The sequence below is a fragment of the Parasteatoda tepidariorum genome, chromosome 2 (assembly GCF_043381705.1).
Source record: "Parasteatoda tepidariorum isolate YZ-2023 chromosome 2, CAS_Ptep_4.0, whole genome shotgun sequence".
Taxonomy (NCBI): Eukaryota; Metazoa; Arthropoda; class Arachnida; order Araneae; family Theridiidae; genus Parasteatoda; species Parasteatoda tepidariorum.
In genome coordinates this window covers 100,720,986-100,738,288 of record NC_092205.1, presented here as the reverse complement: position 1 = coordinate 100,738,288, position 17,303 = coordinate 100,720,986, and the positions used below count along the sequence as shown (strand labels likewise).

General features: G+C 30.0%; 1 protein-coding gene across 1 annotated transcript in view; it reads right to left on the bottom strand.

The window, feature by feature from the left end:
• Positions 1–268: 268 nt before the first annotated feature.
• LOC122271175 (fap1 adhesin-like) overlaps positions 269–17,303 on the bottom strand; it is a 46,598-nt gene continuing 29,563 nt past the window's right edge. The window contains exons 8-11 of the mRNA XM_043051541.1: positions 13,979–14,023; positions 10,552–11,077; positions 7,178–7,328; positions 269–377 (exon numbers count right to left, since the gene is read on the bottom strand). Coding sequence (XP_042907475.1) covers positions 269–377; positions 7,178–7,328; positions 10,552–11,077; positions 13,979–14,023 — 831 coding nt within the window. The remainder of the gene's footprint in view (positions 378–7,177; positions 7,329–10,551; positions 11,078–13,978; positions 14,024–17,303) is intronic.

Sequence of the window (17,303 nt, the reverse complement as noted above, 5' to 3'; positions counted from 1 at the left end):
TGACAAAGAGAACAAGATAAACGAGAATAATACTGCTTTTCAGCAGAAATCAAAGTGCATGGTAAAATAACAAGTGGAAAACAGAAATCAAAGTGCATGGTAAAATAACAATGTCCACTGAGTTGTCATACGAAGAGGAGAAGAAAAAAATCACGGATCAGTTGTTGAGATGGACACCATCCATGCTCCAATACCATGAGTCAGTTCTTGAGATTGGCACCTTCCATATTACACAGGTGATGCTTCAATTCGATCCAATGTTGAATAGTCATTCAAGTAATTCCAATAGGCAAAGATAATATTCTGCATCCTCTTGTTGAGACTCTCTTCTTATTTTGTTGTCCTTCATATTAGGCAAATGAGAATCAGACCAGGAGCTGAAGAGCAATGGACATCACAAGTTCAAACACACAACAGTGGTCAATAAGAATGAATTCAATTGTCCATGAAACTTTAAAATGGAAAGAATCGATGAGGAATCACAGTCTCAACGAGGCCAAGGCCGTCCCAGTCAGATACACAGCAATGGTCCAAGGCGTCCGTTTTCTCACACCTAATTCTTCCTGTCACCTTCTTTCCCAGAGAACAGAGGTTTTGCCACAACACTTTCCCTGGAGATATCAAGCTCTCATTTATTCAAAATGGAAAGTATCGATGAGGAACACCTTCGACACCACACTGTCTCAAGTTCTCATTTCGTTGAGGAACACGGTTCCTTGGACACCACACTGTCTCAAGTTCTCATCTCTTCAAAAGGGAAAGTATCGATGAGGAACACGGTTCCTTGGACACCACACTGTCTCAAGTTCTCATTTCTTCAAAAGGGAAAGTACCGATGAGGAACACGGTTCCTTGGACACCACACTGTCTCAAAGACGCCGTCATAGTCAGCGATGGTCACAGTCTATCAAAGGCTTTCAGATTTCTCACACCAAGACCAACTCGATCCTCCTTTTCTAGAGCTAGAGGTTTTGTGAATAAAGCCAGTTTCTTTGCCGGATTGTGAGCTTTACGAGTGTCCAAGCCATCTCATGATTTAACAATTTGAACGATAGGGCTCTGTTTAACAGTGAGCTGCTCAACAACAAAATGTCTGCCATAAGTTATTTTCATTCACAGAGCCTTAATTTTTCTCAGAATTTATTTTCAAAGACCCAAGGAAGACTCCATTCTTATTTTACCACACGATATAGAAAATTCTGGAATGTGCGCTTCTGTTCAATTCTTCATTAGAGTTCAATTATTCATTCGAATTCAGTTCTTCAAAACTTCTCCAGTTTTAACAAGCCATTCCAAGGCAAATAAAGGGCTTTACATTTTATACAAATTCATAAATAAAAACAATTTGCACTCTTAAAAATGTAATAGTAATTTAACATGGTAAAGTTCAAAATAATTTCTCGTTCATTATTTGTTTGCAAGTTATTTATATATAAAAATGAGATTATGAAAAGTAATTTTTGTTGAAAAAAATATGCAATGCATATTGATTTTACTCTCTGAAGCTAAGTACAAAACATTTACAAATATCTCGAAGAAAATTTAGAATATTGAGAATAAGAAAAAAATAATTCTGAAGAAATTCAGATTTATAAATTATCACATTCATCGATAACGACGAAATACGTCGACTCAGATATTTTTATAATAAAACTGATCAAGAGATACTTTGAAATCTCCTCCAAAGAAAGTTAAAAAGAAATTAGATAAGAAAAAAATTATATGTATATGCATACGTATATGTATATTTCTTTTTGTAAAGCATCACATTCCTTTTCTAATGTAATGCATTGTTTGTTTGTTTATTTGAACAAGCAAGATGAATGTGTTAATTTACATGACTGTTTCTGAAAAGAATTTTAAGACGTACTGAAATATATTACTGAAACTTAAACTCACAAAATGAGTATGCGTAAAATAATAAGCAAAGCTTTTGCCTTTGTATCAGTTTTAAATTATAGTTTTTCAACATCTTCTAAATATGAACTGCTCTCAACCTTAGAGCACTGTTGCTCTTTACATTTTTGAAATTTGAAGCAAACTGAATAGAAAATTTACTATTTAATTAAAAAAGACACATTCATTCCATTTTTAATCTCACTTAATCTAAAAACTCGCCTCAGATTATTATGCCAAAACACTTGAGGTTTTCAGCTTATTATTATTCAGCATATAATCCTATGAATACATTATTATAAATGTCAATTTGCCTCTATAATGCTATAGACACTTTTAGTTAGTGCTTTAAAATAAAAATGATACCTGTATCATATATTTAAAAAAAAAATAATAAAACTAGCATGTGTTTATATGCTTTCTTATCAAAATAAAATTAAAACAGCTTGCTTAACAAAAAAATAAAGTAACAATGTTGGAAACATTTTTTTTTTGTTTTAAATAAAATCAATAACATAAGTTAGATTTTTTTTTTTTTTTTTTGCATAAACATTTTTCCTTTTTAAATCTTACCTCCTGACCAGGTGGCACAATCGTGGGTACATTGTTGCAGAACGTTACAGAGTTCCTGCAGAAAGATATTTCTTTTGGGAAGTAAAGAGTTTTTTTTTTTTTTCTGCAGAAATTTTCTAAAGATTTTATCTTTTCCTCCGAATTATATTCAAAAGATGCCTTTCTCGCGCCTCCGAGTGGAAAAATAAAAATGCTTTTTCTATCCTCATTTGAGAACAATGAAAAATAAAGATTAATGAAGTAAAAAATATGGTTTTCTTTTCTGCTGAAAATTTCGTTCTAAATTTTGTAATGCACTTTTTGAAGAAAAAAGAAATTCTATCATTTAAAGTTCTTACTTTATAAACATAAAATTAAGAACTTTACATAATCAGGATTAAAAAAATTGATTTCCACATAGTTTTAATATCCGATATTTTTAGTATGATATTATTTATTATAACAACGAAATGAAAGTGAGCATTTTGTAACCCTTTTTTAAAGAGTCTGATTTACCGCTAAGGATTTCGCCATTTTTTTTTTTTAAATGAGATGATTGTTTACACAATGCAAAAAAGGAAATAATTAGTCTATTTTCCCCCTACAAATTGCGAGAATATAGCCCATAATATTAGAATAAAGACAATATTACATATTTAATTAAAAAACTATTTTATTTGAACCGAAAAGTTTTTTTTTCCTCCAAAAGGAATGTATTTCAAGAAAATTAGGCTGTTCAACTTATGTGGACCTCGAATGGCTCTAGTAAAAAAANTCAAAGAGTCCCAGGCCGTCATAGTCAGCGATGGTCACAGTCTATCAAAGGCTTTCAGATTTCTCACGCCAAGACCAACTCGATCCTCCTTTTCTAGAGCTAGAGGTTTTGTGAATAAAACCAGTTTCTTTGCCGGATTGTGCGCTTTACGCGTGTCGAAGCCATCTCAACAATTTGGACGATAGGGCTCTGTTTAACAGTGAGCTGCTCAACAACAAAATGTCTGCCACAAGTTATTTTCATTCACAGAGCCTTAATTTTTCTCAGAATTTTTTTTTCAAAGACCCAAGGAAGACTCCATTCTTATTTCACCACATGATATAGAAAATTCTGGAATGTGCGCTTCTGTTCATTAGAGTTCAATTATTCAATTCAATAATTCATTCGAATTCAGCTCTTCAAAACTTCTTCCAGTTTTAACAAGTCATTCCAAGGGGTAGCAATAAAGGGCTTTACATTTTATATAAATTCGAAAATAAAAACAATTTGCACAATTTTAACAATTTGCACTCTCAAAAATGCAATAGTAATTTAACACAGTAAATTTCAAAATAATTTCTCGTTCACTATTTGTTTGCAAGTTATATATAAAAATGAAATTATGATAAGTAATTTTTGTTGAAAAAAATATGTAATGCATATTAATTTCACTCTCTGAACCTAAGTACAAAACATTTACAAATATCCCGAAGAAAGTTTAGAATATTAAGAAGAGAAAAAAAATAATTCTGAAGAAATTCGGATTTATAAATTATCACATTCATCGATAAGGACCTCGACTCAGATATTTTTATAATAAAACTGATCAGGAGATAATTGAAATCTCCTCCAAAGAAAGTTTAAAAGAAATTAGATAAGAAAAAAATTTATATGTATATGCATATATATATGTATATACATATTTTTATTTTTGTAAAGCATCACATTCCTTTTCTAATGTAATGCATTGTTTGTTTATTTGAACAAGCAAGATGAATGTGTTAATTTACTTGACTGTTTCTGAAAAGAATTTTAAGACGTACTGAAATATATTACTGAGACTTTTGAACTCACAAAATGAGTATGCGTAAAATAATAAGCAAATTATTTGTCTTTGTATCAGTTTTAAATTATAGTTTTTCAACATCTTCTAAATATGAACTGCACTCAACCTTAGAGCATTGTTGTTCTTTAAATTTTTAAAATTTGCAGCAAACTGAATAGAAAATTAACTATTTAATTAAAAAAGACCCATTCATTCGATTTTTAATCTCACTTAATATAAAAACTTGCCTCAGATTATTATGCCACAACACTTGAGGTTTTCAGCTTATTATTATTCAGCATATAATCCTATGAATACATTATAAATGTCAATTTGCCTCTATAATGCTATAGACACTTTTAGTTAGTGCTTTAAAATAAAAAAGATACCTGTATCATATATTTAAAAAAAATAATAATAAAACTAGCATGTGTTTATATGCTTTCTTATCAAAATAAAATTGAAACAGCTTGCTTAACAAAAAATAAAGTAACAACGTTGGAAACATGTTTTTTTTTTTTTAAATAAAATCAATAACATAAGTTAAGATTTTTTTTTTGCATAAACATTTTTCCTTTTTAAATCTTACCTCCTGACCAGGTGGCACAATCGTGGGGACATTGTTGCAGAACGTTACAGAGTTCTTGCAGAAAGATATTTCTTTTGGGAAGTAAAAAGTTTTTTTTTTTTCTGCAGAAATTTTCTAAAGATTTCATCTTTTCCTCCGAATTATATTCAAAGGATGCCTTTCTCGCGCCTCCGAGTGGAAAAATAAAAATGCTTTTTCTATCCTCATTTGAGAACAATGAAAAATAAAGATTAATGAAGTAAGAAATCTGGTTTTTTCTTTCTGCTGAAAATTTCGTTCTAAATTTTGTAATGCACTTTTTGAAAGAAAAAAAAATCTATCATTTAAAGTTCTTAATTTATAAACATAAAATCAATAAAATTAAAAACTTTACATAATCAGGATTAAAAAAATTAATTTCCACATAGTTTTAATATCCGATATTTATAGTATGATATTATTTATTATAACAACGAAATGAAAGTGAGCATTTAGTAACCCTTTTTTAAAGTGTCCGCTAAGGATTTCACCATTTTTTTTTAAATGAGATGATTGTTCACAAAATGCAAAAAAGGAAATAATTAGTCTATTTCCCCCCTACAAATTGCGAGAATATAGCCCATAATATTAGAATAAAGAAAATATTACATATTTAATTAAAAAACTATTTTATTTGAACCGAAAAGTTTTTTTCCTCCAAAAGGAATGTATTTCAAGAAAATTAGGCTGTTCAACTTAATGTGGAAACTCTCAANAAAAAAAAAAAAAAAAAAAAAAAAAAAAAAAAAAAAAAAAAAAAAAAATAAATAAATAAAAATATCATTATTAAGATCAGTGCAGTAATAAATTTTATTTTTTATCATTTAAAATTCTTAATTTATAAACATAAATCAATAAAGTTAAAAACTTTACATAATCAGGATATAAAAAAAAACTAATTTCTTATTAATATTGCAGGGAAAATTGTGAAAATCGTGCATTTTTTGTAATTTAGAACGACAATCGATACGACAAAGAAAAAAAAATATATATTTTTCAAAGATAAGCACTTTTAAGGGTTATTAAAAAACGTAAATAAAAATTAGCACCTTTAAACACTTTTCAAAAAGTTGATTATCTGAGACATCAGAAAACTGTGTGAATATTCCTTTTCAGTCTTATCTAGCAATTTTAATAAAATCAGCAGCTTTTAACCTTTCTCTGTACATATTATACTCAATTTATTAAGAGGAAACAAAAATTACTTTGCCATGTTGAGCTATCTGTATTTATTAGTTTTAATTCCTGGAAAAACAGCTGAACATACTTAAACAATGCTGTAGTAAATTAAATAGTTTGGTATAGCTGAAAGATCATCCTTAAATATTCCATAGATTACGCTGAGTGGTCTCGATTTTTTAAAAGACAAAAATAAGAAACAAAATTCCCTGTATTTTCCTAGCTTGTAAACAAAAAATCAAAATTCCCTGTTATTTTAAGTGATTTTTTTTTAAAATTCCCTCTATTAACGTTAAATAAATATTTCCTGTATTAAATTATTTCCCACATTAATGACTTATAACAAACAAACAATTAACTTACAAGGCAAAAAATTGTACCCTGCAGTTAAATGGTTAGGATTTAAGTCCCCCTGGGCAAAGCATTTAAACATGGTTGTTAAAATTACGTTATGTTTAAAAAATATAGATTCAACAATGGAATTTTTTAAATTCTTCTCCCGTTTCAAAAAAAAAGAAAAAAAAAAGAAAGAAAGACATAAATATTTAATATTATTTAACAATAAAACTGAACTAAAATTCTTAATTCCAGTAATAGTAAAAAGCTTAATATTATTCTTTAATTATTGCGAATTAATTAACCTAAACATTCTATGATTTATTAAAATTTAGAAGAAAAAAGAGAAAAAAATGCTGTAAAAAACCTGACAACAACATTCAACTTTCACACCACATGCATACATCATTTAACTTGCGGGCTTTTAAGCCACGCCCTTTCATTCAGACTTGCGGGCCCGATTAGGCCGCGCCAGCGGTCAGTCGACTTACGGGTCGTCAAGACCTCGCCAGCGGCGCCATTCACTCATTGCAAGGTTTTATACAAAGCAATTTTTAAAAAAATGGGCATGATAAAAAAAGAAAGAAAAAGTTATGCATAGAAATGTTAACAAAAAAAAGTTTTATGAGAAATAATGCTTTGCACAAGGCCACTAAAACCCTAACCATTTAATTGCAGGCTACAGATTTTTGCTTTATTAGTTAATTGTTCTTTAGTTAAAAGTCACTAATGTGAAAATAAATAAATAAATAAAAATTCTTGAGCTAATTGAAGTTTTGAAGTTTCTTTTTTAAGAAAAAAGACTTACCTCCTCCTCCTCCTGAGGGGGCGAAGTCTTGTTTCATGGTAGTTGACGGGGGGATGTTCACGCAGCCGCGATGAAACAGGACCCCCGTCGTCTGGGGTGCAGGGTGGGGCAGAGTCTCCTAACAGCATCTGCAACCGAGTGCTCCTTGGTTCTGTAAAAAAAAAAAAATTCATTTTAGAATTTTTAAGAAATGCTTGGAATATAAATCTTTTGAGCAAAAGCGTACTGCAGGGTTTCTACAGAAGAAAAATGAACAAAATAGTTGCTTTTAGTAGCCTAAAGCAGTGGTGCGCAAACTAGGGGTCGCGACCCCTGTGGTTTTGGGGGTCGCCAAATTTTTATGAAATGCATTATCCCTGCATGCTGCATACTATACAGTGTACAAATAAAGAGTGAAGCTCCGCCACTAACTGTTTAATTGCAATTTCATGCTGTCCACTCTTTCTTTGACCGTAATGCGTAATGTGTTCTCCATCTGGCTATCCGTGGAAAAACAATATCCCGTTTTATGCAAGAATGCCATCAGAGTGTTAATACAATTTGCATCAATGTATTTATGTGAAACTGGATTTAGCAAACTAGTTTCAATAAAAACTAAATACCGCTCGCGTTTAAACCCTGAAGATGGTATGCGAATTGCAATTAGCAACATACATCCAAACATCGATGAGATAATTAGAAACTTGCAGNTGGTCAATAAAAATTATTAAAAACACTTGATTATTAATTAAATTTTCCTTGGATCGAAAAGTTCTTTTGTTTATCTTTATTATTAAAAAAATAAATAAAAAATTTGTAAGTTAAAAAAAAAATCATCATCGTAGGATTGAAGATTTTTTAAAAATACGATCTAAAATAAAGCAATGAAAAAATTTTGACTTTTTTTGGGGTCGCGACATGAACATATTTCTCAAATTTGGGTCACGGCTTAAAAAGATTAAGAACCACTGACTTAGGTAACTGTTATATACCATAATCCATTCAGTCAAGTTGATGGAAAATATGATAATTTTTATGTAAACATTATTGTTCTAGCATTAAATTTTTATATCAAAAATTTTTTTTTATATTTGCAGAAAATTAAATACTTTTAATTACCAGAAATAATTTAAAAAAAATAATTTTCTATTTAAAAAAAAACACTTTCTATAGAAAGTTCAGTTTAACCAATAATTAATTTAGCAAATTTATATATATTGTGAAAAGTGATTATTCAAATTCGAAATTCTCGCATCGAAATATCATATTAAAAATTGGGTTTTTTAAAATCATGCAGAATTTCGTAGCAATAACTGTTGAAAAGGCGATCGAGGAACAAAATAGACTTACAATGGAATCTGTGCAAATTGAGCAAATTAAAAAGTGATAAATCGAATTTTTTTAATCGTTTTTGTGATAAATCGAATTTGAATTAATAAGTGAAAATGGAAGATCAAAATTTTTTGAACTTCCATTGTGTTCAAAAAATACCGCGGGCCGCAGGTTGTCAACCCAAGTTATGCTAAAAAAAACAACAGAAGTCTCCCTATAATCTCCGTTTCCTGAAAATAGTTGCTTTCTTAGGCTTTTCATGCAAAAAAAGTTGCCATAGTAGCCTCAGATCGAAAATAGTAACAAATAGTGGCCTTTTAGTCACCTGTGGCAACTCTGGTAGCTGGTACTGTCAGACTATTTAACGAACTTCCATTTTGCGATTTTCTTTCTTCTTCGAAGAACCAAGAACATTTTGGAAATTTCTTCGTAAAATGACTTCAAAACAGTGAAGTGGTTTTTCTATTTAAAGAACTTTTCTTTGAGATTCACTTTCCCTATTTCCTAGAATATATCAGAACATTTCAAACTTGTTGAACGCATTTTATTTGGGGATGCCAAAAATCTATTTACGATAAAGCATAACAGAAATTTCTAATGGAACAATAGTGTAACAGATCGTACAATTGTAGCAGTTTTGCTAAAGCTGAATTCTTAGTCAGAGAGACGAATTTGTTAAGTGTAGATGTTGACATTCCTTCAGAAGAATTTCATAAGGGTACTGCTAAGAAAAAACCACGAAATGAATGATAATGTACTGATGAATTATTTTCTTTTTATTGATTTTCTGAAGCTGCAACCATACAAAAATTAACTGAATCGGATATTTTGGGACAATGTGAAAAATAAGAATACTACGGCAATAAATTGTGAGGAAGACGAAAATGATGAAGACATCACCAAATCTTCATAATGATAGAACGTTAAAATCATTTGAAACAATGTGATAACATATAATAAATTACAAGATAGAGGTTGTAATTGCTAACGTTAATGAATTTAAAACCTGTTTTGTGTCAATCAAGTAAGTGGTGAATTTAACTAATTTTCCATATCAGGGGTCCGTTTTTGTAAAATTGTGAAAAAATTACTCGTAATTTGTGAACATAAAATAAACGTTAAGTCACATTCTTTCAACCAGGGTCCGCTTTTGCGAATTTGTGCAAATAGGGTCCGTTATTGTAAAAAAAACTTTTTCAAGGAGTTTTTAAATTGTAAAGACATACAAGATTATGCTCAACACTGTAAAATTATAATTTAAAAAATTAAATTTTCAAAAATAAACAGCAATCGCAGCTGCTAAATTAGCGATGCAACATCTAAATATTTGGTATTTAGCCTATACGCAGAAAATTCATTTCGGACGAATAAAGGAAGAAGCGTCTGCCGAAGACAAAACTTAGTTCGCTTACATCTGTCCTTCTCCCCCCCCCCTTCCTAGGAAGGGTTTATTCGATTAACAAAACAACAATGAAGGCAAACAAATATGTGAAGGGTCCGATTATAAGATAAATTATTCTTTGAAGGGTCCGTTTTTAAGTTAAAATATTTTTTTAAGGGTCCGTTTTTATGAAAAGATATTTTGGGAAGTGTCCGTCAACGGACCCAAATTTCTTCTAAACAGATAGCATATAATGAACTTTTTATCGGGATTTAGCAACTTCGTTAAATAGAGGTCCCACTGTATTTTGTATTTTTGACTATCAAAACGTAGGGGTATAGCCAAGTCCTGATACTGAAGACAGGAAGGAGTGGTCGAGCGATGTTTATGCATACCACAAAGAATTCGTGCCAAGTCTCCTGTTTTTTAACGCAGTATTTTACGACTATCTCCTGTTTACCTGCAGTCTCAAATTTCTCTGTATTGGTTGACTTTCTGTGAGGTATTTTTAAAGTTTCTAGCGGGTCACTTGGCGATTATTCTGCCATAGATTAGGATACGAAAATTTCTCCTCTAGTTTCCACCAACCGCAGGGCAGACGTAAAATATCCTAAGTTATCATGGGTTAGAGAGACCTTGGATAGCCTTTAGATTAAAATAAATAAACAAATAAACAACTTACTTCGGGACCGGACGGGAGGTGGAGTTGGAGGTGATGCAGCAACCGGTGAAGGAACTGATTCAAGAACTGATTCAGCAACTAATTCAGGAACTGATTCAGCAACTGACTCAGAGACTAATTCAGCAACTAATTCAGCAACTGATTCAGAAACTGATTCAGAAACTGATTCAGCAACTGATTCAGAAACTGATTCAGCAACTGATTCAGAAGCTGATTCAGCAACTGATTCAGAAACTGACTCAGTGGCTGAATCAGAAACTGACTCAGTGGCTGAATCAGAGACTGACTCAGTGGCTGAATCAGAAACTGACTCAGTGGCTGAATCAGAAACTGACTCCTCAGTGGCTGAATCAGAAACTGACTCAGTGGCTGAATCAGAAACTGACTCAGAAGCTGAATCAGAAGCTGAACCAGAGCTTGAATCAGAAGATGAATCAGAACTTGAATCAGAAGATGAATCAGAACTTGAATCATCCTCACCTTCCTCCCTCTGGTTAAGAAACCGTTCCACTCGTTGCAGACGAATCTAAAAAGAGATTTAACACATTATTGCATCTTGCATTCTCTACGTATATGTAAAGAATGGGGAATAAGTTTAGGGGGGGGAAAGGGATGCATAGTTAGATTTTTCAACAAAAAATAAACACACACTTGCCTATATGGATAAGAAAATATCCAGTAGAATTTACAAAATAATATAAATTTCATAATAATTTATGCATAATGTACCAAATATTCTATACATAAGGAATTTTAGGGATTTTTATAGTCATCAAAATAGAAAAACTGCCTTATTTTCCAGTTATGACTTCACATTAAACATAACTTGAAATGTTATCAGGGGTCTGTCCAAACATTTTGTAAAAGGTCCGTTTTTGTAAAATTGTGAAAAAATTACTCGTAATTTGTGAATAAGCGTTAACATTATAATATACGTTAATTCACATTCTTTCAACCAGGGTCCGCTTTTGTGAATTAGCGCAAATGGTGTCCATTATTGCAAAAAACTTTTTGAAGGAGTCTTTTAATTGTAAACACGTACAAGATTATGATCAACACTGTAAAGTTATAATTAAAAAAATTAAATTTTAAAAAGTAAACAGCAATTGCTGCTACTAAATTAGAGATGCAACATACAAATACTTGGTGTTTATTAGCCCATACTGCTGAATGCAGAATATTCATTTCGGACGAATGAAGAGAGAAGCTTCTGCTGAAGACAAAACTTAGTGCGTTTGCATTTGTCTTTCTCTCCCCCCCCCCCTTCCTGGGATGGGTTTATTCGATTAACAAAACAATAATGAAGATAAAAAAAAAATTGTGAAGGGTCCGATTAAAAGATAAATTATTTTGTGAAGGGTCCGTTTTCAGGGGTCTGTATAGAAGAAATTTGGGTCCGTTAACGGATTCTTCACAAAATATTTTAACTCGAAAACGGACCCTTCACAAAATAATTTATCTTTTAATCGGACCCTTCACAAATTTTTTTTTGTCTTTATAATTGTTTTGTCAATCGAATAAATCGTAAACGAAGTAAATTTTGTCTTCGGCAGCCGCTTCTTCCTTTTTCCTTTATTCCTCCGAAATGAATATTCTGCGTTCAGCGGTATAGGCTAAATACCAAATATTTATATGGTGTCGCTAATTTAGTCGCTGCAATTGCTGTTTATTTTTAAAAATTTAATTTTTTTAATTATAATTTTACAATGTTGAGCATAATCTTGTATGTCTTTACAAATTAAAAACTCCTTAGAAATTTTTTTGTTGTTGCAATAACGGACCCTATTTGCACAAATTTACAAAAGCGGATCCTGGTTGAAAGAATGTGACTTAACGTTTATTTTATATTCACAAATTACGAGTATTTTTTTCAAAATTTTACAAAAACGGACCTTTCACAAAATGTCTGGACAGACCCCTGGTTTTTAAATTAAAATATCTTGTGAAGGTCCGTTTATATGAAAAGCTATTTTGTAAAGTGTTATCGGACCCAAATTTCTTCTAAACAGACTCCAGGTTATGTATTATGTTTATTCATAATTTCGAATATTAATAGGCATTTAATTCATCAACATAGTTAAAAGATATTTTCAATCAATTTAAAAAAAGAGCGGTGAACTGAACATTTTAGAATTAAATAAAAGTTTTGAAGTGATTTCTGTAAATACGATTCGTTTCGATCATAAAATCAATAAAATTAAAATACATATTCAACAACTTTACATAATCATGATAACAAATCTAGTTTCTGATAAATATTGCAGATAAAATTGTAACAGGCATGTTTTTTTTTTTTTTATTTTTTTTNAAAATCATTTATTTTTTGTGATTTAGAACGACAATCGATACGGCAAGGCAAAAATCTCTCATTAAAAGATGAAAAAATTAAGCACTTTTTACAATCCCAGAATAAAAAAACGCACCTTTAAGAACTTTTGAAAAACGCAAATCAAAAATAAGCACTTTTTAAAAACACTAAGCAACCTGCTAAATAAAGAACGAAACAAGAGTCGAAACACTTTCGGAAACATTTTGTTACTACAAGGTGCGTAGCCAAATTTTTCAACAAAAAATAAGCACCATTTAAGCACTTTATTAAAAAAAATCATAATTAGGCAGGATTGGCAAATTTTGACACTTGACGGTTTTAACCGTCAAATTGTCAAAAACCCAAAATTTTGGCCTAAAGATTATTATTGGCTATTATAAATATGAAGAAATTTTAAATAAATATATATATGTAAAATTACAAGTGTTCCAATTATGTTCTTGAATTATTTTAACGTAAAACTCTTTTTTTCTGAAAATTACTGTTAAAAGTCCAAATTTTGGTGTAGAAAATATTAAATAATTATAAATAAAAATGTCTCAAATTACAACTTATCCGGTTCATTAATTTGTCTAATTATTGGAGATAAAAATACAAAAACAATTATCTTATAAGAAAACACTTAACAATCATCTAATTCTTTATACGTAAAATCAGATTTCATATATTTTAATTTAACTCTTTTCCACAAAGCAAGTGAATTTAAAAAGAAAAAAAAAGTTTTATATCCCTCTGTGCTCCTAGTTCATTTTTCAGTTTCGTATGAATAAGACCAAAATTTCAAACTGCTCTTACGATGTAATTCGCATAATTACAATGTAATTTTGCATAATTCGTGGCGAAAGTCAACATGGAAAAGAAAGAAAAAAATCTCATTTTGGAAGAGGGAAAATGAAGCCCTTTTTAAAAACACTCTAAGAAAAAAGCACCTTTAAGCACTTTTTAAAAACGCTACGCACCCTGTACTACAGTGTTTCCCAAATTCATGACTTTTGTGTACCCTTTCAGAATATCGAGCTTATCTCAGGAAAAACACAGGCATAAAAAAATAATCATTTATATAGTAAAACTGTTGTATTCGAGAAGGTTATTTCTTACTTCTTTATCTTCTGCCTTCCTCCTCCTCTTATGAGACGACGACTCCTAAAGATAAAAGAAATTTTTTTTTATTAATAATCAAGAGAAAAAAATATAGAATTCAAGTACTGAATACGATCCAGATTAGAGCTTGGTGACTTGATACGCTAAGTCCGACGACAGTTGAAAGAAAAAATGGCGACTATAACTACTTTGTCTGGTACATTTCTTATCTCTCTCTCTCTCTCTGTACAGTCCCTTACCAAATTACTCGACGCACTATAAATTTCTACGTAAACAGGGGTCTGTATAGAAAAAATTTGGGTCCGTTAACGGACCCTTCACAAAATATCTTTTCATAAAAATAGACCCTTCAAAAAATTGATTTTTTTAATTGGACCCTTCACAAATTTGTTTATCTTTATTATTGTTTTTCATTATTGTCTTCATATTTGTTTATCTTCATTACGAATAAACCCTTCCCAGGAAGGGGGGAGACAGATATAAACAAACTAAATTTTGTCTTCCGAAGATGCTTCTTCCTTTATTTGTCCGAAANTCTCTAATTTAGAAGCAGCAATTGTTGTTTATTTTTTAAAATTTAATTTTTTTAATTATAATTTTACAGCGTTGAGCATAATCTTATATGTGCTTACAATTTAAAAACTCCTTGAAAAAGTTTTTTTCTCGCAATAACGGACCCTATTTGCACAAATTCATAAAAGCGGACCCTGGTTGAAAGAATGTGAGTAATTTTTTCACAATTTCACGAAAAACGGATCTTTCACAAAATGTCTGGACAGACCCCTGGTAAAATCGTAATTTTCAGGTGATACTAAACAGCTTAACTGTTTTAAAGAGAATGAAACCGGTTTGTTGTTTACGTTCTTGTTTGAATTGGTTAACAATGTAATGCAAAACGTTAAAAATAAATGCAAATAGGAAGAATACGGAAAATCTCTTGCATAGAAGTTCATTACATGCAGGGCCGAATTAGGCGTACGCGGGGGCCCTTAAATTAAATTTTTTTCTCGTATATTTTTTATTTATTCAAATATAGAAGTATTTATATACAATAATACTTATAAATAATAACTAAAATAAGTATTAAATAAATATGATTAACATTACGTAAAAAAATTATCGTATTTTATTAATATATATTTGAAATTGATTTTTTTTAAATCATTGTTTTTCTTAATTTTTTTATTTATTTTCAAAAAATCCATTTTAAGGGGGCGGGGCCCCTTATCATTGGGGGCTCCAGGCCATGGCCAAGCACTGATTATATGTATGTTTAAATATAAAAGTATTGCCTATTAACTCGAGTAAAACATGTCCTTATTAAAACACTACAGTAAGTCTAATAATTTGATATAATTATTATAACATACTATTATAATACCTGATATAATAAATATTCTATATTTATATATCGCCTAATTTAACCCATTGATCCACGAACGTAAACAAGTGGAAATCGATTTCAGTAGGGTAAAAGCAATAAAGTGGTATCACTTGATAATTAAGATTTTACATAGAATATAAATGCGTCTATACAAATAAGAATATAAATGCGTCAAATATAAATGCGCATAGACTATAAATAATGTATAGCGCGTCGAATAATTTGGCTAGGAACTGTATGTAGTCAGCCATTAATAGAAGTACGCAATTATTTCAAGTACCGGATCATTAATTGGGATCACGTTTTTCACACGCAGTTTTTACATTTTCATGGGGTGTATATTAATAACCCTTGTTGAACAGTAGACCCAATTCTGGGACTATGCTCCGTGGTCTTGTAATTTTGAATACAATCCAGAAGTCATGGCAGGGTGCGTAGCTAGGTTTTTAACAAAAAATAAGCACCTTTTAAGTACTTTTCAAGCACTCAAAAAACATTTGAATCACTTTCCAAGAAAAAAATTTCATAATTAGAAATTGTAATAAAAAAAATTTATTTCCTATCATTAAAGATTCTTAATTTAAAAACATAAAATTAATAAAATTCAAAAACCTTTTCGAAAACTTTACATACTGATGATAAAATGACTAGTTTCTAATAAATATCGCAGTCAAACTTGAGAACATCGTGCATTTTTTGTAATACAGAACGACATTCTACACGGTTGAGAAAATAAATCTCTTTTTAAATGATAGAAAATTAAGCCATTTTTGAAAAAAACCCGAATAAAAAAAAGAAAATGTTAATCAAAATAAGCACCTTTAAGAAAGCTTAATAACAGCTTAATAATAAGACATTTTTTTTGTAAAAATTTGACGATTGCGTCTTTAAAAAAAATACTAGCATTAGTTTTTTTACAAAGAATTTATATAACAAAATCGTATTTTTTATAAATTGAATAAATTGTTTATGAATTAAAGGTATCACAAGATAATGCATATTTTAGAGACTTCAGTTTAAAAAAATATATCAGTACACGTAACAAGCTGGATAATAAAATAAAAACGATAAATATAAAATAATAATGAAATAAATAATAAAGGTTTAAAATACATTAATGAATTTCGGGTGTGCATTCGAATAAGATAATTCTTGCATTCTAATAAGAAAATTAAAATCTAATTCAGTAAACATTTAGTTCATTCAGGGTGCTTAGCCAAATCTTTCAATAAAAAATAAGCACCTTTGAAGAACTTTTTAAGTACTCAAAAAATATTTTTAAACACTACATACATTAACAAAATCTATATATATATATTTCTCTTACACGGCGATAAAAAAAAAGCCTCATTACAACTCCCCGAATGGCAACGCTAGAAAATAGACCAATGATTACCGTTAAAAATGTCACATGCCAAATCTAGCTAAGATGGCTCAACATATAGCGCTTTTAAAAACGGAAACTGAAATAACCAGGGAGAGCATAAGCTAGGCAGAAGTTTTTGTCGATAGATCTCTATTTTGGTTTTTTGTCGAAAGCGTTTTTTTTTCACGAATTTATGTATTACGAATTTATTTGACAATTTTTGATTTATATCACGAATTTATTTGTTTTACTAGAATTTATTTGTTTATGCAGGTTTTTCCATTGCAATTCACTTATTTAAATTTTTAATAGACTTAATTATAGCCGAAATTTTAATCTTTTTAAAGAGATATCAGTTTTAGAAATTTTATCTTAAGATTTTATACTATAGCACATTTCTAATAGATTTAACGAATTACATGTCATTTATTTGAATTCAAATTTATTTTAAGGACTCAGTACTTACTAAAAAGATGTAATTTGTTTTAGAAAAAAAAGTTGTTATATAGATTTGAATGATTGTTTTGAATTCTTAGAATTTTGTGCATTTGCAATGTACCTAAGTTAGTAGC